General features: G+C 32.8%; 2 protein-coding genes and 1 long non-coding RNA gene across 3 annotated transcripts in view; all 3 read right to left on the reverse strand.

Moving 5' to 3' along the window:
* LOC143444999 (uncharacterized) overlaps positions 1-19,893 on the reverse strand; it is a 46,373-nt gene that overhangs the window by 20,175 nt on the left and 6,305 nt on the right. The window contains exons 10-12 of the mRNA XM_076943790.1: positions 19,817-19,873; positions 19,544-19,587; positions 19,382-19,430 (exon numbers count right to left, since the gene is read on the reverse strand). Of these exons, the coding sequence (XP_076799905.1) occupies positions 19,382-19,430; positions 19,544-19,587; positions 19,817-19,873 (150 nt within the window). The remainder of the gene's footprint in view (positions 1-19,381; positions 19,431-19,543; positions 19,588-19,816; positions 19,874-19,893) is intronic.
* On the reverse strand, positions 343-1,603 carry LOC143447093 (uncharacterized). Its single transcript, XR_013114025.1, has 3 exons — positions 1,553-1,603; positions 1,199-1,245; positions 343-947 (listed from the first exon to the last, which is right to left on the reverse strand). It is a non-coding gene; the product is annotated as an uncharacterized LOC143447093 (long non-coding RNA).
* On the reverse strand, positions 1,628-12,916 carry LOC143446477 (uncharacterized). Its single transcript, XM_076946119.1, has 14 exons — positions 12,778-12,916; positions 9,868-10,236; positions 9,156-9,335; positions 6,359-6,730; positions 4,862-5,047; positions 4,129-4,497; positions 3,759-3,947; positions 3,497-3,639; positions 3,153-3,282; positions 2,785-2,901; positions 2,517-2,596; positions 2,109-2,337; positions 1,883-1,921; positions 1,628-1,732 (listed from the first exon to the last, which is right to left on the reverse strand). The coding sequence occupies exons 1-14, from the start codon at positions 12,824-12,826 to the stop codon at positions 1,647-1,649; spliced, it is 2,538 nt and encodes an 845-aa protein (XP_076802234.1). The 5' UTR covers positions 12,827-12,916; the 3' UTR covers positions 1,628-1,646.

Below are 19,893 nucleotides of genomic sequence, written 5' to 3' on the forward strand. Positions count from 1 at the left end.
TGGGAAGAACAAACAACTTTTTGTAGGAATCAGCTCGAATCGAATTATTTTTCAGTTTTAATGTGCCGCTACCGTACACAATGCCATTAAAATTTTGAAGTTTTGTATTCTTTGAAACGAATACAACTTTTCGAACTTTGTTGTTTCAGATTGATACGGAAATGTAAATTTTCGTGTTCCTGCGATAAACAGAATTTTAATGACAAAACCAGTTGTGGGCAACAGACTAGTTAAGTTCATCAATAAATCATAATTTATTTAGCTGTACGTAATTAGAGTTCTAATATTCAAATTTGTTGTTGTTTTTCAAGCCTCGTTCTGAAAATGTTTATATTTTTCGACAGCAGAGAAATAACCCATAACTTAGCTAAGTAAATTATTTAAAGTGAGTTGCTCCTGATTCGTTTATTGATTTAAACTGCCTTAATAAGTTGACAAAATAGTGGAACTTAATGTTCACAATGTTCGAGGTAGTTCATTGCAATTTGGTCGAGAAAAATCTTAGAAAAGCAACTTGACCGGATTTTTGCAATGCTATATAAAGACAAACAATTAAACTTTTTTATATGTGATTAAAACAGAAAGCAGAAAAGTCAACCGCAGTAAATCATAAACTAAAGCTATAATTGAAATGAATGATAATGAACAAACAAATATTAACATTTGATTTTAATCATCATGGCAAAGTTCTTTTAGAACTGATCATACACAGTAAACCTGAAAAATATACGGTTAAATAGATATAAACTGTGTGGATGTAGTTCATTTCCAAATACGTTATATCGGTTCTAACAATAAAAGTTTTTTTTTCGAACAACGTTTGTGTCATGTCATAAAGACAGGAAATCTAAAAATATTTTGCCATAGAAGGTTTAGATTTCATTTCCATATGGGCCTTGGATAGTTTCATAGTTTTGTCCTCCATTTGTGTTTTCATAATTTGACGTCTAAAAGTGTAGATATTAATGACGCCTGGTATTACGAAACACAAAAATTTATAAGCTTTTTGTAAAGTGGGTATTGTGTGTGTGCTATATATCAAATATTAAGTGTAAAACCATTATACATTCTATTTTGCAATAAGTTGTCAAAAAAAATGTTTGTTAACAAATAAGTTTAACTTCACGTTTTGGATTAAACTTTTAGACCAAAACATTGCAAAATAAACAAAAAAAAAGTAATTATTTTTATCGCTTACTGAAGCTTGCCATTGATCAACATTGACCTTCAAGTAACCATCGTTGCCTGAAATCATTTAAATGCTTGCTTTAAAATTTTTTTTCTAGCTTAATTTCTTAATTGACTTACAACAAACAACAGTGCTCAGTTCAACTTCTTATTTCTAGATGTCTGGCTATTTTCTTAAATTATGAAGAAAATTAAAGTAAGAAATTTATAGATTTATAAATTTAAACTAAATTTAATTTGTAAACATTGATAAATACTGTATTCAAACACTTATAACTCGTTTAGGCAGACACTTAGGCAGCAAATAATTTGAAATTGCTATTAAACGAGTCAAACGTATTTTAAGATAGTTTCCTTTCCTGACCTTCCTCAAGCTTCTCTATGTCTTCATAAGCTTTATTTGTTACTTGACTCTGAAGAGAAATCCGCATTTAAATTTTGCGCTAAACTAAGAAACATCAAATGTGATTGAATTGATCCAATCCCATAGTTACCTTTGCATTGCTTTGTGTTGTATTGTCAAACTCAATGTACGCCTCGTTTACTAAAGCAGAAAAATAGAAAGAAAGGTCAATTTCATGAACGAGATACTGCATACGGTGACACTGAAGTAAAAATATTTTCGTGATTGCTATTTGCTGAAAATATGATTTTATTATCTTATTATATAGTAGTGTTAAATTGTCTGACTCACACATTTCGGGTGATGTGACATGTGAGATCCTGGGTGTACCTTAAAAGAATGAAACAAACTTAAGAAACTTGAACTGAAAAATTTGCATTCTGATTTGAATTGCAAAATCTGCAGCCTTACTGATCAATAGCGATTAATATTAATCAATAAAATTATCAATTGTTTTTCAACTAAACATAGTTTATAATTATAACCATAATCATTCCTTTGATTTAACTTGTGTTACTTTTTCCGTTTTTTGTTGGTTGCCTTGTTGTAATATAAAGTGCGACGACAACTGTAATGCAGATGAGAGCAACAGCGGCAACGGTTCCTCCAACAATTGCTCCTGTGTTATCTGGAGTTGGAAGTTGATCGATGTTAACAACAATGACGTCAAACTCTATTGAGTAGTTGTATGGCGGAAGGAGATGGCTCAAAGTAAGCTTGTAAGTTCCCTCATCACTTGATGTCACCTGTGAAGTTAGTTTATCTTCAGCTTAGTTTCGTGCATCGTTTTATCATTTGGAACATTTCAAAAATTTCAACCCGGATGATAAATAGTTTGCTATATATTGCGTAGTGTAGTATAGTATTGCATGGTGTGCAGTATATTGTCAAATGTTATGCACTTACTTTAATGTATTACCCTTACCTGATTCCTTGTATACAAATAGTGGTGTTCATAGCCGTTGCTGAAAACAATATCTTTTCCATCATTAGAGACTGCTTTATCTGCATAATTGAAATGTCATATGTGACTGAAGCTTCCAACTTAACACACAAACTAATAACTAAATATCACATAAACACCTTAAATTATCAAATACACAATAATGTTGTCTTGGGTCCTTTAAATTTAACGATAATATTTACAGTTGTTTCGAATAGTAACATGAATAAAATTAACAGCGAAAACCAACCATTTAAAGACAAAAAAACAAATTTCATTTCGGGATTTGAAAAAAATGAAATATCACAAATTCCAGTTTTATCAATTGTCCAGCTACAAGAAATGTTTTTCATTCCATAAGGAGCATCTAAAGAAAAATTTTTTTTTAACACTGTCTCGAAGATTTGGGCATAAAAACAATTAGGGTATTTTTTAAAAAAATTGTATTTTGTAATAAAAATATTTTTGAACTTTCAAAGTAAAAAAATAATTTTGAAACTGTGTTTAATGTTAAGTCTTTCGTTAAATGTTATATATTTTTTTAAATGATTATGTCATAAAAACAAAGCTCACTAATGGCCACAACAACGATACCTTTAGGTTAAAATTATTTCTTACATTGTACGTTAACATGCTCTACACTGGATCGTCCGGTGTTATTGTAAATCTGCGTATATGACGTCACCACTTGACATGATATGGGTTTCATGTTGTCTTCCTTTTCCAGTTTTAGGTGAAACATTTCATCCTACGTATTTACATCAAAATGCAGACGTTACATAAATTATGTTAACATTAACTTGTTGTAGTAAACGCAAGATTCTTTCTTGTGGTAAAACCAAGGCTTTTCATATATTACAAAAAAAATAATTTTATTCTTAGTTTATTCGAAAGGATAAAAAGTGCTGTAATTAAAATAAAAATTAGAATTAGAAAGTGTGTAAATTTCGCAAAAAGTTTACCTTTGATACAATATATCCAATCTCATCAAAATAAAATATCGAGGATGTTACTTCAGGAAAAACGGTTTCATCATAATTGCAATTCAGGCTTGTGGTATCTCCTTCAGGAACGATCAGGTTTCCAGTCATGAATGGATCGGAAGCTAAAAAGTAGATCTAGTAAATTGTTTAACAGAATATCTCGTTTAACAAGTGTGTGGCGAGTGAAAATTTAGTTTATCAAGAGAAAATACCCTCTCACCCCTACAAACTACTAACTTACCTGACCAACATTGTAAATAGTTCTGCCCACTCCATTCTGCATTGGCTAGACATACTGTGTCACCAGATGGCAGTGGAGTTCCATTCGAGTAAAATAAATCTCCTGTTGGGCAACTGAACATTCCACTGGCTCGGTATGTTTGAGATGATGACGTAAACACAACATCATAAGGAAGTGATGACGGACAATCTGCATTGATTAGGTTAATTTTTACAAATATTTGAAGCCATATTTTATTTAATGCACTCAAGTTAAAAATAGTTTTTCTTGTATTATGAAAACTTACAAACATTATTTTAATTATCAAAATCATATTCACTTTCAGAAACTTTACGCAGCACGCTTTGTAGTTATCGTTCAAAATGCTCACCTTGCACCAGCGCAGTTACTGAGCCTGGTATGATCACTGCTATTGCGCATCTCACTTCGATATTTAAACTCCCAGCAACAAGTGGTTGAGTGATTGTCAATGTTGGTACTACATGACTTGTGCCATCAATTGTTTGTTCAGTGCAAGTGATGCTGTCATATGTGCCTGGAGCTGGAGGGTTACATCCAAATACTCCTGAGTAAAACGAAGCACCACTTCCACTGTCCAGCTCTCCTCCATAATACCAAGAACATGAATCAGAAGAACTAGTTGGTGTTGGAAACTGAGCGGTTACAATGAGATTGTTGAAACCAGTTGCCAATGGATTGTTTGGGGGGTTGGTGCTGATTTTAGTTCCAGGCGATGCACCTAAATCAAAATTAATTCTAATTTATGTAATTCAAAGCATAAAAAATCTCAGAATATTCTAAACAACATAAGCAGATGTTTCGTTTCGTTTCTATTTATAAAATGTCTCAATGCTGATAATGCTGATTCCTGTGATGATGTTTTAAAATCTCCATGCTGTTTTATTCATTCTTCCAATTATAAGTTGCTCCAAACATTATGCAATGAAATCTTTGCAATGTTTTATTTAAAAATTCTCAATTGAATACGTTTAACTTTAAGTATGTATGTAGGAACTTATTGGGCAGCATTTCATGCAACAACAAGCCAATTTACTTTGTATGCTTTGCTGATGAGTGAACATTTTGTAAAAAGCGTGACAAACCTGTACACTGTAGATTATCTTGAGCCAACCATTGTGCATTTGCTAAGCAAATCGTATTGCTAGATGAAGGTGCTGTACCATTCGAGTAAAATAAATCTCCTGTTGGGCAACTGAACATTCCACTGGCTTGGTATGTTCGAGATGATGACGTAATCACAACACCATAGGAAAGAGATGATGGACAATCTGTATAGCATATGTTGAAGTTTGAAGCTCACGTTTAAAACAGGTTGTTTTAAAATGTAGTAGTTGAACAATGAACAGAGAAGCTTTATTGTAAATGCAAACATTCTTAATACAGCAGGCTGTATATTGCGAATACAGTAAAGACCTAAATAACTTTGAGTGAAAAATTGTACTTTGTTTCTTGGAGAACTTTGGTTAAAACTAACAATTCGATTTGGATCCTATACTTGTGCGATTTCCTCACTTTGTGCAAAACACTTTTATAGAACTTACGTGTAGCAAAACGTAAGCACATTGCGTAGCATAAGCGCTTTAAAAGCTTTTTAACTCAACTTTACTTATCACAACAATAATAACTTACATTGTATCTTCAAATCGCCAGTAAAACATTATTCTTTTTACCAAGTTTATATAACTCAAGTTTAAGTGGAAAATGACATGAAGCATAAAATTAGGTAGAACTTATTTGAATTGCCCAGACGATTCAAATCTCAAAGTCAACGTGATAAACTCCCACAGTCAAGTTTGAAACTCTTGAGCCTAAACCGTAAAATTTTCAATCTTATTCTTTGAAATACTGGGCTCGTAGCAAGTAAATTGACTTCCCGATGATTGTTTTGTATATTTTTTTTATGCATATTACTTTAGATTATAATCTATAATTATAGCAGCATTACTAGATTTGGTGGAAAGTCTTTTTTGCATAGAATTTGAATATGCGTTCGCGTAACCGATTCAATGTTAATTTTGTTTGGTGTTCTCTGGAAATTTTTTATGTATTAAATCAAAAATTTAGTGGGTTAGGCCGAGTAAGTCAATATACAGGTCCCGGCGATGTTGTAGGATAGTCCTAACTCCCAAACAAGTACATTTTTATGGTTTATGATTTGTCGGTGATTTACATTTCTGTTGGATAATGACGAACACATTTATTTTATAAAATATACTGTTGGAAACGTTTTATAGTTCAGAATAATTTAACATGTATCTTTAGCTTCCAGTTGTTTAGTTTCTATGTATTTTCATTTTTCATTTCAAAAATAAATAATAGGATTAATTTCAATCAATCGATAAAGTTAGAAATCGACTTACATGAAATTGACATTGGCATGAAATTGACTTGCATGAAGAAATGTACGCTTTTGCCAAGCATTTTATTTAGTTTATTACAACTATTTTCTTAATTAAGCTACGATGGTACAAATATGTTTAACACTTTTCCGTTTAAGACAATATAATTTTGCGCAAAAACTCACACTAAAACTTTGTAAGAAGTTATTCGTTTTCTTGTGCTTATAAAACAAAACTTACCTTGCACTGTTCTAGTGACAGGACCAGGTGTGTTGGTTAAAATTACGCATCTCACTTCGATATCGAAATCCCCAGCAACAAGTGGTTGAGTGATTGTCAATGTTGTTATTGTGTGATTTGTTCCATCAATTGTTTGTTCAGTGCAAGTGATGCTGTCATATGTGCCTGGTGATGGAACAAAACATCCACCAAATACTCCTGAGTAAAACTGAGCACCAGTTCCACTGTCCAGCTCTCCTCCATAATACCAGTAACATGAATCAGTATTTGATGTTGGTGTTGGAAACTGAGCAGTTACAATGAGATTGTTGAAACCAGTTGCCAATGGATTGTTTGGGGGGTTGGTGCTGATTTTAGCAGTGGCTGATGCACCTAAATGGAAACAAAATTCCATATTTTTGTTTGCTATACGTGGTTTTGTGCAATGAAAGCGTTTGTGCGTTTGATAGTAATATCAGCCCAACTAAAATTTTCGTACGCCCGATATAAGCTTATATATATGCTTATAGCCAAGCTAGTGAAAAAAAGAATATCTAAATTGGCAAGAATTTGTTTTTATTTAAAATCAATCTTAAAAGCTACTCTATCTTGACCGTTTTTATAGAATATGGTACCTTCCAAGGGGATCACGACATATGACCGTGAACAAACTCACCGGCGACAACTGGTAGTGGACAACTGACCGGCAACAAATTGGCCGGCGATCAAATTAACCGTGACGTAAATTGGCCGGCGATCAAATTAACCGGCGACAAATTGGCCGCCAAAAGGTCAAAATTCTAATTCACTATCTAGTCGCGCATCAGCTTTAATCTCAACCAATTAAGTATGTGTATTGCAGTCAAGGTTGACTGATTTGTCAAATAACAGTTTGTGGAAATTTTAGTGCCCTTATTATGTAGTGTCATATGTGTTTTGCAGTGAACTTCTTTTAATGTTGTTACTCGTATTTCTCGTATTTCCGGAAATATTTCTGTTTATTTAAATAAATGTTTCAATGTGTATTGAAATAAAAAACAATTTTGTTAAAAACAAAGGAAATAGTTACAAACAAATATTTACTTTACATATCATATACCGTAGTTACTTGTTTGTAAGCCTCGCTTGATTGTAAGCCGCCGTTGATTGTAAGCCGCATGTGATATTGTTAAAAATTTAATGTAAGCTGCCCTTGAATGTAAGCCGCATATACCAACTGTTTACACGCAAAGCTGAAACAAATCCCACACAAGCATACGTTTGGCAAAGGAAAAATTGTAAAAAAAAAATGTAAGCCGCCTTTGATTGTAAGCCGCCCTTGAATTTAAGCCGCAAACATGATGAAAAAAAAAACTTTGTAAGCCGCGGCTTACAATCAAGTAAATACGGTACTGCCATCAACTTAAACACAATAATTCAGCACTTGCACGGTCAATTTACCTCCCGGTCAATTTTCATTCCGGTAAGTCTGTTCCCGGTTAGTTTGTTCGCGGTCAATTTACATCACGGTCAGTTTGTTTGCGGTCAATTTACATCACGTTCAGTTGTCCCCGGTGAGTTTGTTCGCGGTCATTTTCCCGCGGTCATATGTCGTGGAACCCCTTCCAAGTGTAGCTTGAAACCATTTTTGTGGGTTTAGGCTTATACCAAACAAAATACAAAAGCTACGGAAATCATTCTTGCACAATTTTGAAATCATGTTGAAACTATACCTGTTGTGATTATATTTGTTGTGAAACTTGCTATGGTTTTTTTATAACTTACTTTTGTGTTATAGTTTTGGTACTGACCTTCATCTAAACAATTTTTCAAAATATTTTTTTGAATATCCGCCAATCAACTTGATTGGCAGATGTGTAATCTGCTCTGCTAACAACTTTCTTATGTCAAGAATATATCGTAATGGCAATAATGAAAGAAGAAGTTTTTGTTATTTCAGCGATTTACATTTGTTACAACATTTACATGTCGTTATGTCATTTGCATTTTTTACTTTTATAAGTGTCAGTCAAACCAAAGTACTTTTATATTTTACGTAACAGATTGTTATTTTGCTTGATTATGTGGTATCATTGCAAACGTCGTTTAAACAAAAGAAGTTGCCCAAGTGTATTGAAACAACACAAAGCAAATTTAGGTTACATATAGGTTGAAAACATTTAGACAATTTGCATACAAATATACCTACTATCATCGTTAGTAGTAAAACAAAAGTAAAAAAGGTCTCAGACACGTTATGCAAATTATATGAGTAATCCATAGATACTGGGTTGTGGGTTATCTGGAACAAACTTTGACTTTGCTTTTCAAGACTCTGTCGGTCATATTGGCCTACTCAACGTTTGGGTTTGGAAAATAAAAAATAAAAATTTTGCAAGTTTTCACTTAGATTTCTATTTTACGCTAGTACAAGTACGTTGCAAGCAAGTACGGCCAATGCGAGAAACAAGAAACATAATTGATTCCACTCAGGAAACGCCCGAAGATTTAAGCTTCCTATTGTTAACAGTTCTTGCGCAAAACCAAATTCCTTAGCTTTTGCTTGGATTGCAGCCACACTTGGTCAAAATAGGGGTAAAGGTTTAAGGTAAAGTTAAACTGGGGTAAACTTATCCCACTGAAGTTAAGAGTGCAAACGATGTACTAGCAAAATACAATAACGCAATATGACGCAATAAGCAATAAAGTTATTTTCTAAATCTTATTTTATATTCTCGGTTTTACTGGGCTTAAAACAGGAACTGAAAATTGCTAAAAAATGGTATCAAGGTTCATGAAAAAGCATCAAATATAAAGTTTTCTGTTAAATAATACTTACATTGTAAATTTTTTTGACCACTCCACTCGGCATTCGCTAAGCATGTTGTATCACCAGATGGTAGTGTAGTTCCGTTAGAGTAAAATAAATCTCCTGTTGGGCAACTGAACATTCCACTGGCTTGGTATGTTCGAGATGATGACGTAATCACAACACCATAGGAAAGAGATGATGGACAATCTGAAAGGAAAACTTAAATTTTTGTCATAAACCTTACATAATCGTTAAGTAAAGACCAATAAAGTGTAGCTGCAAATACTTTAGTACCAACTTTTAACAAATTTAGAACACGTGTCTGGTTTGGTTACGAAATATTGTTGACTCGCGAATTTTTATCAACAAGTCGTAATTATTTATGACCTAAAGAAGTGACAAAAGAGTGCAAAAAGTTAAAAATAAATATAAATAATTGCAAAATAGAAATTACAAAAATTACGTTTCATAATAATAAAGTATACAAGCCACGTTAACACATTTTGCCACAATTTAAGCATTTCTAATTAGAGCGGATTTCTTCTTCGCAAAACAAATAAATTTTTGATGCTATGTAGCAAACTTGTGTTTTTATTTACGGATACTTTTTTTTTTAAAGTTGATTAAGCTGTTTTAATTGCATTTGTTTTTTTACGATATATGGAAATGTTGCTCCCTATATTACTTTAACAGTTTTCTGAAATATTCATGAACTATTTATATAAATATCTCTGCTTACCTTGCACTGTTCTAGTGATAGGACCTGGTGTATTGGTTGCTATTGAGCATCTCACTTCGATATTTACATTACCAGCAACAAGTGGTTGAGTGATTGTCAGTGTTGTTATTATGTGACTTGTTCCATCAATTGTTTGTTCAGTGCAAGTGATGCTGTCATATGTGCCTGGAGCTGGCGGGTCACATCCAAATATTCTTAAGTAAAACGAAGCACCACTTCCACTGTCCAGCTCTCCTCCATAATACCAAGAACATGCATCAGAAGAATCAGTTGGTGTTGGAAACTGAGCAGTTACAATGAGATTGTTGAAACCAGTCGCCAATGGATTGTTTGGAGGATCAGTGCTGATTGTTGTGGTTGCTGCCGCTCCTAGAACAACTACTGGTAAACAGCTACCCACTAGTGTTAAAGATCATGTCTCTTTGAATTGAAGATTTTTACACATTTCTTGACAAACATAAGACATGTCCGATAGGAACTTTTAACTGGAAATAAAATTGAGGAAAAAATAGGGAAATACTTTATTTGTATAATATTTGAAAACTATATCTACCTTTCACAGTCAGTAGGATAATTGCAAACGTTTCTATCTTCAACTTCATCGTTTGTTTTTTTTTAAACAGATTTAATTGTTTTTAAAAGTAAGACTTCTATTACTTTACAATTACTTCTTCTATTAACGTTTATCAACAGCAAAATGGCATTAAGTTAATTCATTGTAAATATTACTCAAACAATCACAGACATGTATGTGCAGTACAACCTGCTGTAGTAATGGTAACTAAACTTATTTTATTCAATCTTAAATTGGTTTTCGAGTTTTAATTTATCTTTACCCTTTAAAAATGACAATGAAGGGCATGTGTATGGCAATTGTAAATGACAAATTGATTGCGAAAAGAGTTCTGTTCCCGCTTGCTCTTCGTTAAGTGTTAATCATTAAATGATTTAAACCAATTTGATAAAATTTTCTTCGTATACATGTAGGTAAACCTAAGTACAATATATAGGCTTGGAATACAAACTGTGTGAATGAGTCGATCAAAATGAGGTTTTAGAAATTAGGGTCTTTTTGACAATATACAGACATTTAATCACGCGACAGTTAATCACGGACGTCTGGTGATAAAATGTCCGAGGTTGAAATGACTGCGTGTTTAATAGTCCAATGATCAACTGTCTCGTGATTAACTGTCGATAAACCCTTTTTGTCTGCCGTCAGTCATGTGCTCCACCAGCCGTGTTCATCAAAATGCCAATATCACTAAACCAACTGTCAATAATACTCAAAACCATAATGATGAGAAACACTTTTCATGTAAACATTGTTCTAATTTGTGTCGAGTTAGGTTAATGTATATGTTGGTGTTATATTTATACCGTTCCACTACAATCAACTATCTGCTGAAGGTACTTCTACAATTGTTACTTTGCAAAATGTGTGTTTATTAAGAGTTTTTCTTTAACTTGTATGGAATCGTAGTAATGCTGCAGCTCTTGGAAGTATTGAAAAGTAAGACGATATTTCAAATTGTAATTGAAAATTATAAATTACAACTTACTGTACACAAAAGCTAGTAGCTAAATATACTTTACTTTCACTTTGCAAATTGAAAATAAAATTCTAAGCTCTACATTACGAGTTGATCAAGCAAACACTAGTTGAGTAGTTTCTCGTGTGCAAACAAACTTTATCGTTCTAATAAATCACTCATATCATGTTCATCTTTTATAATAACGAGCATCGTAAAATAACATTTAAAAAATAACAGATTGTGACAAAATACTGCATTAAAATTAAAAGTAAAATATGATTTATACGATGCTGGTAATATACAATTTACGTTTCTACACATACTCGTTGCTATTGAGCGATATATGTATATACAGTATCTCTAATACACTGTCTGAATGATTCGAGCTTAACCAAAAATAGTCAACTGTATCTTGTCAGCACAAAGTGAATCGACTCATTAAAACGCTCTCAGCGATCATCCCACTTACCTTATTTACATTTCTACATTACATTTGGTATATTATTAGATTAGACTGATAAAGATGGAAAAATAAGAAAAAAAGTAAAATAATTGATGAGAAATGAATCACTTACTGTAGTACTCATTTAGTTCATAAGTAGGCCTACGTATTTATTCATATAAATTACGTTAATACGTAGTTAATTGATTAATACAGTATGTACTGGATTACTTACGAAGTACTTCGTAATATTAACTTAGTCCTTAAACTAACTTGTAATACTTGTAATACTTACACCGTTTTAAAGAATCAACTTGCACTTAAAGTAAACAGGTCACACTCTTGATACAAATTGTTTTGCAAATAAACCGAAATGCTAAGCTAATGTTCATTTATTCATTCATTCATTCATTCATTCACTATTTAATCACCTTACTAAATTAAATTATGAATTTTGTTCAACTTGAATCATTCCACAACTCAAGAATCTCCTAGTGAGAATATAAGATTACATTTTTCTGCAGAAGATTTAACACAGCGACCCTTGCTCTGCGACGTCATAAGAACGTGGGAGTCTTGCAATTATAAAATTCTAATGTTATTCGTAAATAATTACACACTTCTGCTAAATTAATGTTTCATAAAAAGCAAAAACAATAAAAGGCGATAAAACTTAGTTTGAAAATTTGGCTATGATTTTAATTTGAACGCCACATGTCTGTAATCAAATGCACAAACAAAGTTTACGTTTAAAGTGAGGGGCAAGTCCAAAAGCAAGTTGGCTTGAGATATAATATACTTAGTACAGTGTATGTAGTTGTCAGTAAATATAATGGTGAAAGAATTTGTACTTATATATTGTGGTGAAGTAGTTATTGCATATAAATAAGTGGCAAAGAAACGAAAATTCATTACCTGCTACTAATCACCTACCTATGGAGACGTATTCCATCCAAAACGCGGTAGCTATCATCACATTCATCAGGTATATTGTTTTTCATTGTTACGTCATAATTACCGGTGTCTTCGTCATAATAGGAAACCAACTTTTCGATACCATTCTGACAATAAATACTTAGCCACTACATATTGCTAAAAATCCTTTCACCAATTAGAATACTGACAACTGCTCTTTTGTGTCTTTTGGGGTCAAATTTGGAGTCTTTCATATTTCTGTGCAACAACCAAAATGTAAATATTTAACCTCACTCACTATGAGGCTTCAACACTTAGCAGTGACTGCGTACATAAAGCAGCAACTAGTGGCAAATTTTTCTCATTTTAAACCCTAAAGTGATGTTGTTTGCTGATCAAATATGTGATTTGCACATACGTTTTGTGTAAACACGGTTTCAGCATTGTGATAAGAAGCTAACATGAAGCATTTATTATAACGAAATTATGTCACAGCGCAATAAAACTATAGAACCGGGTACTTGCTATTTCACGATAAAAGAATTATGTTTAAATATTGATCGAACCAAAAATCAAACAAAACACATTGAGCTAAAATAACCTACTGAGTGAACTCTGTTTCCAGTCGTATGGCGTGTACTTGACACATTACTGTAACCAGGCACAGTGACAAGCTATGAGAAAGTTCTTAATTTATCCAAAATTACCTAAAGATGTTGTCAACAAATTAACTCAAGTGTTTCTACCAGGTTCGCTTCATCTTTCTGTTGGGTTAACTTCTAAGCATTTTAGTTCTGAGTTACTCGACCGCTGGAAATAAAGAAATCAGACATGACAGACAGGAAATGACATGACATGATCAAAGTCAGACGTGACAATCATGGACTTCGATGTTTTTCTCAGCGTCACACCGACATATGGCAGAAGCACAACAAACACATACAACGAAGTGCATCGTATTCCACGGTATTCTTTGCCGAACATCAAAAAAAGGCATTCTTGCAAGTACTTGTATTTGCCAACTTGTAAATTATTTGCGCAGAAACCTTTATAATATCAGGACAATGCAGCATTTATGTTACGTAAAACGCAATTTAAACCAGGAATAGCAGCTCCTTTTGCGGTGAACCCCCACACCAGAGACACACTTGAGTGTTGTTTGATGTATTTAAAAACAATTCACAAAAAGGATGAACACTTACGCCAATAAAACGAACTACTACTACTTCAAAAACCTCCTCGCGACTTAACGCTCAAAACCGAACTGACCCTTGTACTTTGAACATATTAGGAAAAAATGTGTAATTAGCGGGGAAAGCCGGCGGTACTACTGGTGCGCGCAACAAAAGCGACAAGAACAAATTTTAACCGTGTTAAACTCCAATACTGTAAAACTAAAAGCAAACACAACAGCTACACGCGGTAAAATAAACCAATTATAATAACGCAAAGCTCCAGGACAACTATATAAACACAAAACAATCATTTCATATTGAAAAATCAAACCCTTTTTGAGTAAAAACAAACAAACAAACCAATTGATAAACCACACAAGACAAATGCGGAAACGATAACTCAAGAGATGCCAAAAATTCAAGCTAGGGCTTAAACACAGACTAAATATAGTAACAAGAACAAATATGATGTAGTCACATTTGTTACTAAAATCCTGCAAAACTGCCTATTTACAAAGGATAGCAATCAAAGTAACTGCAACGTCATAAACCTATTTGTCTTTCATATCTTTTTTTAAAAATGAAACACAATCTTAATTTGAACTGCTATGTATTCTCAACATTTACTGCTTATTTAGAATCCAGCAACTTGTTGCAAACTACTTTTGGTTTAAATGCTGAGGCGATGGATTATGTTTGCTGATCAAACAGGTACGACCTAAAGGTAAACCTTCTTGGGCAAACAAAGCTTCAGCATTCGCATGAGCAGCTAATGTTGTAAATACAATTGTACAATTGTTGCGAACTAACGACTTTACTAAACTAACGAACTTACTTTGTCAGATATGCATAGGTGGGCAGTACTATAGCGGTACTATAGTACCGAATTACTGTACCGCGGTACTTTAAAAAAGTACCGGGTCTCTGTACCGAATTACTTTTTTCACGAACTTTCAGTCGGTCCCGGTACCCAGTACTTTTGACGTGATAATTTCAAAATTTTAATAAGTATGTTTTCAAACATAAATGGTAATTAATCCTTAATATTAACTTTAGCATCTGTTGATCTTTTTTAATCTAGAAATATCAAGTAAAAATACAAGCGATTAACGTCGCATATGTTTTGACCTTGAGTAACCTTTACCGGAGGCATAATAGCGGCAAATATTGCATTTGCAGCAGCATCTTTTACCCAAAGAGTACCGGTACCGAGTACCGACAAAGTACAGCACTACTTTTTTTAAATAGTACCCAATATCGGAACCGTCGGTACATTTTGTGCAAAGTACTGTACCGTTAATTACGATACTTTCAAAGTACCGACTGCCCACTTTTGCAGGTTTCTATGGCAACGTTAGAGCTACTTTAAACTGTGTGTTACTTTATTGTCTATAACCCACTTGTCCATAAAGTATATTCACCTGGTTACCTAGTTATTATCACCTATTGTATTGGTAACATTATTGTCCACGTAACATTAAAGGGAATGTAACACCGCGTTGCCGATATATAGATGTGTCACCCTGTGCAACGTTCAGTATGTTTTAAATAATTTTAGTATTTCACGTTTTATAAGGTTTTAGTCTGGGTTTGGTACCCGACCAAGAAGGTTGTTGTTTGCTGTCCTTTACCGTCAAGAAATTTAGTTTAAAACTCTAATAATCTAGAATAGCGACCTAACTACATCACCTGCGTCATAGCAGGTATACACTTATTATCAGTAGCAAACAATTGCGGAAAAATCTTTAATTTTTCTAAAAGCTACTACAGATGCTGCCAACAGATTTAAATCAAGTATTTTTACCAAGTTTTTAACATCTTTCTTATCTTTCTTTTTCAACGAATTGGTAACTTGACCAGTTAAGTCAGTTAGCTTCTTAGCATTTAAGTTTTGACATAAGTTACTCGATATTTGCATGTGACTACTTACGTGTATAATGCTGTCGTTTTTCACCTACGTGGTTATACCTACACGTACATTAGTAACTCACATATACGTCATCTAACAGTTGCAGTTTCGCCAGTAGTCCTACGTCATCAGATAGATGCTCATACTCAGAAAAGGAATAGACGCGACATGAGTCAGAGCTGACGTTCGAAAAGCGTCGTAGGGAAAAGCGTCTTCAAAAAGTTTTATCAAAGCGATGTCATAAGTATCTTGCTAATAGGTTTTGCTAGAAGTGTAGGGGATAGATCTGTTTTTCAATCAATTGCTTCTCTTTAGTAATTTCGCCATATAATAGAGCAAAGATTTTATGTCCTATCCAGGTATTTCACTTTTTCTTAAGACTCCGTATATTCTTGTAAAAAGGTCGGGTCCGTACAAGCACTCATTAAGCATTTTCTTCTAAACAATGTTGATTTATTATAAAAAGAAGAAATGCTCCTGTAAACGATTGCACTTAGTGTTGTCCGGATCCGGAGATTGATTTTAAATGAAATGTTTGACAAATTTTTAAGTAATATTAATTTGTTTGTGTTTACAATTAAAAAATTTTTAAAACTTTTAATTATAATTTAATGTTTAATTTTTATATTTAATTTTTTGTTGAAATTTAAAAATTTAATCAAAAAAATTTGTTGAGTTTTTTAATTCTGAACAATGATGTTTTTTCATAAAAATGTTAAATGTCTTAAGTCAAATGAGTTGTAAATATTTCTTTGCAAACTGTTCTAAAAAGTTGTGTTATCCTTTCTTTATCTAATCGCAAATTTTGGAACAGTTTGCTACTACCTTCGGGAGTTGGGAATTCGGAGTAGAGGAGTTAAAAATTCTCAATTTTGAAAATTAAATTTGAACACCATATGATGTGGCGCCAAGAGCAAAAAATTAAACCCTTTGGCACAACTTAAACTCGACAATGATTCCTTGAGCTTTAGCCCTGATTTCCAAGTTCTTATGGTATAACAACACCAAGTTTTAAAATATATCTGCGTTTTTTGCAAGAAAATTGTGGGTTGAAAAGTTCGTCAAAGGATATTTTTTTCAATGAATATTATAGTAATAGTCAGTACATGGTTATGTGACCCTTCATGCAGCTGGTTGGTTACAGCGAAAGGATGTGGTCGACTCATACTTCGAAGATTGTGAGAAACCGTATATTTACTGATCATTCAACTTTCAACCAGCGAGCAAGACCAAATGAAAAGATAACATTTCGAAAAAAACTCTTAAATGCTTGATTACATAGGACTTAAACTATTCAAAGAACTTGACAAAGGGGACGAACTCTTCGGTATATGTTATTTAAACGAGGTGGCCACTTAGGTCTGGGACTAACCTTATATTTGCAAAACCTTATTGGGTCACAACTTAAATTCTTGCAAGATAATTTCGCAGCAATATAAACAATCAATAATGAAAAAACTTACTGAATGAATGAACCTACTGACATAAAGGCAATCAAACTAAGTTCAATTAAAAAGTGATTTATAGCATTAATTTATAAAAATTAATCTCTTTATACAATGATTGCACGTAATAGTTATAAAACACGTAATACTTGAATATTAAAATGAAATTATGTTAATGATAACTGTATCATTCATTATTTCCATATTAATTGTAGAGAGCATGAACAAAAGCATAATGATAAACACTGTTACATCACAATATAAACTCAAACTATTAATTACTAATTAATTAATATACGAAAAAATGGCAAAAAGTTGTTCGGTACAATGCGCTATAGCGATGAACGCGACCACTGCAAACACGGAAACGATAAAATGAATTAGCTGCCTCAATTGTGGTGCAAGATTTCACAACACCAGTAAAAACACGTCCAAAAACAATGTAAGTGCTTTATCCTTATTATAAACTATATACGCAGTCATACAACATTGAGCAACTACAGCTGCATGCAAAATGTTGAGATGATGAACAGTGAAGGATTTTCACTTTGGCTGGTTACGGCAATCATTACATGTACGTTGGAATGTTAAGTTTACAAACGTATTTCTAAATTCTTTCCTTATTGCATCACACTACACTGATGGCATCAGGCCAAGTAAGACAGCGGTTTACTATCTGGCGTTTATGGGTGGTTTCGGAAAGATGCCAAAAATAGAAAGAATCGCTGTTAAAAAACTTCTACGATTTGTTTCAGCAAAATAAAATTTCCATATTTTGATAAAATTATTTGCGTAAAAATGCATGAGGTGAAATGCATGAAGTATTCCGCATAACGCGAGTACAAACTATAGGGAACACAAAAGTAGTCGCTGATTGAAAACAGTTGGGATAAATTAGAAACAGATGAACTTCATAGCCCGCAACTGCACTGTTGCAATTTAAAAAAGAAACAATGATAGATAATGGGGTAAAAGACAAAACAATCAATGCAGCATATATCGAAAAATATTTCGAAGAATTTATGCAACGAAAACAACCGATTTTAACAATAAAAAATCTCAACGTGGTTTATATTATATAAGCTATCTATGACACAACAAACAAGACATAGAAATAATAAAAGTATGCAAGTTCTTGTAAATCAATTTCTATGAGTTGCTGATTTCATCATAAGGCCCTTCAACATTTTCATATCTTCTTGAGCCGTTCTGTTGTTCATGATTGTGAAGCAAAGTTTAATAGAAATATAATTTAGAAATCATATTTTTACTTTAGCTTTGATTTTTATGAATTAGTTCAACAAATTCAGTTTAATTTTTTTCACCTCAGGATGAGCACGTGGAGCAGTGAAGACGTCATCATAAGCACCTTCAATGTTCTCATATCTTTTGGAACTACTTGATGCATTTCCTTGATTGTTCGACTCAGCATTTGATTCCTCCCCATTCAAGACAACGTAACCTGCATTGTCTGCATAATAAAGTGTTCAGTTGGGCAAATTTTACTTTAGTTTGATGTTATTTCTATGTTACAGTATTTGTTACGTCCACAATAAACATCAAACTGTGCTATTAAGCTGTTATTTGTATAACACATAAAAAACGTAAATAAGTTAATTTACCAGTTTCCAGCTGAGAATTTGAAGCTCTGTTTCTCTGCAAAATCAAAAAAGTAAGATTCAAGCAGCTGCAATCAATGCTGCTGCGTTACATTTAAAATAAAACAGAAATTACCAAGTGACCAGTTGTGCTTCCATTAATGGCCAGATATCCATTTTCATCTGCAGATTTACAAACATAAAAACATGATTTATATTTTTTATAAACACAGTCATGAAGATTATGAAACTTATTAACCTATATCATGTTACTATTCAATTCAAAATGAAATACTTTCTCCAGCTTTGGAATAAATGACGCAAATATGAGCATGGATGCAAAAGTAACCATAAATCTATGCAACCTTACTATTTACTCTCCTGGCTTGAATAGATGATAATAGTTTAGTTGAAAATTAAAATCAATCGAAAACTTTTTCGCTACTTAATAATTCTAGGGAACAATCAGTCAAAGCATATATTATAAAGTCATACCTTCAGCTGGACCAACTACTTCATAATTCCTTTGGTGATCTGAGCTTATCTGTGATCATTTATAACTTTAATTTAATTTCAGAACAAACGCAAGCCTTTTACTATATAATGAATTGTTACAACATGCATTTCCATTATAATATATACAAAAATTCTGGTTACTTGGGTTGAATCATTTGCAGTAACTTCAATGTAACCGGGTTGATCTGGAAAAATAAACAATGTTTATACGCAACATGAGCATATGCGGAAATAAAAGCAAATAAAAATATAACTACTAACGTTAACTAGACTTAAATACAAATAAAAACACGAACAAATAAGAAAATTGTGATTAAATGGCTTCGAAAAATAATGAACATATTTGACATCATTTTATAAAAACATATTTAAAGTTATTTGAAGCATCAATTGTGGACTAAAGCATAATGGCACCTGTCAATGTGCGGTTGCCACTGCCAGTAGGATACATTTCATTAGACTGACTTCCATCTGTGTACATAGCCAGAATA

Source organism: Clavelina lepadiformis, chromosome 2, assembly GCF_947623445.1.
Source record: "Clavelina lepadiformis chromosome 2, kaClaLepa1.1, whole genome shotgun sequence".
NCBI lineage: Eukaryota > Metazoa > Chordata > Ascidiacea > Aplousobranchia > Clavelinidae > Clavelina > Clavelina lepadiformis.

Coding starts and splice junctions, on each gene's coding strand:
- LOC143446477 (XM_076946119.1), bottom strand. CDS start 12,826: ATGAATGTGATGATAGCTACCGCGTTTTGGATGGAATACGTCTCCATA. Junction 6,731..9,155: donor TGGTCAAAAAAATTTACAAT/GTAAGTATTATT, acceptor GTTTCCATTTAG/GTGCATCAGCCACTGCTAAA. Junction 4,498..4,861: donor AGATAATCTACAGTGTACAG/GTTTGTCACGCT, acceptor ATTTTGATTTAG/GTGCATCGCCTGGAACTAAA.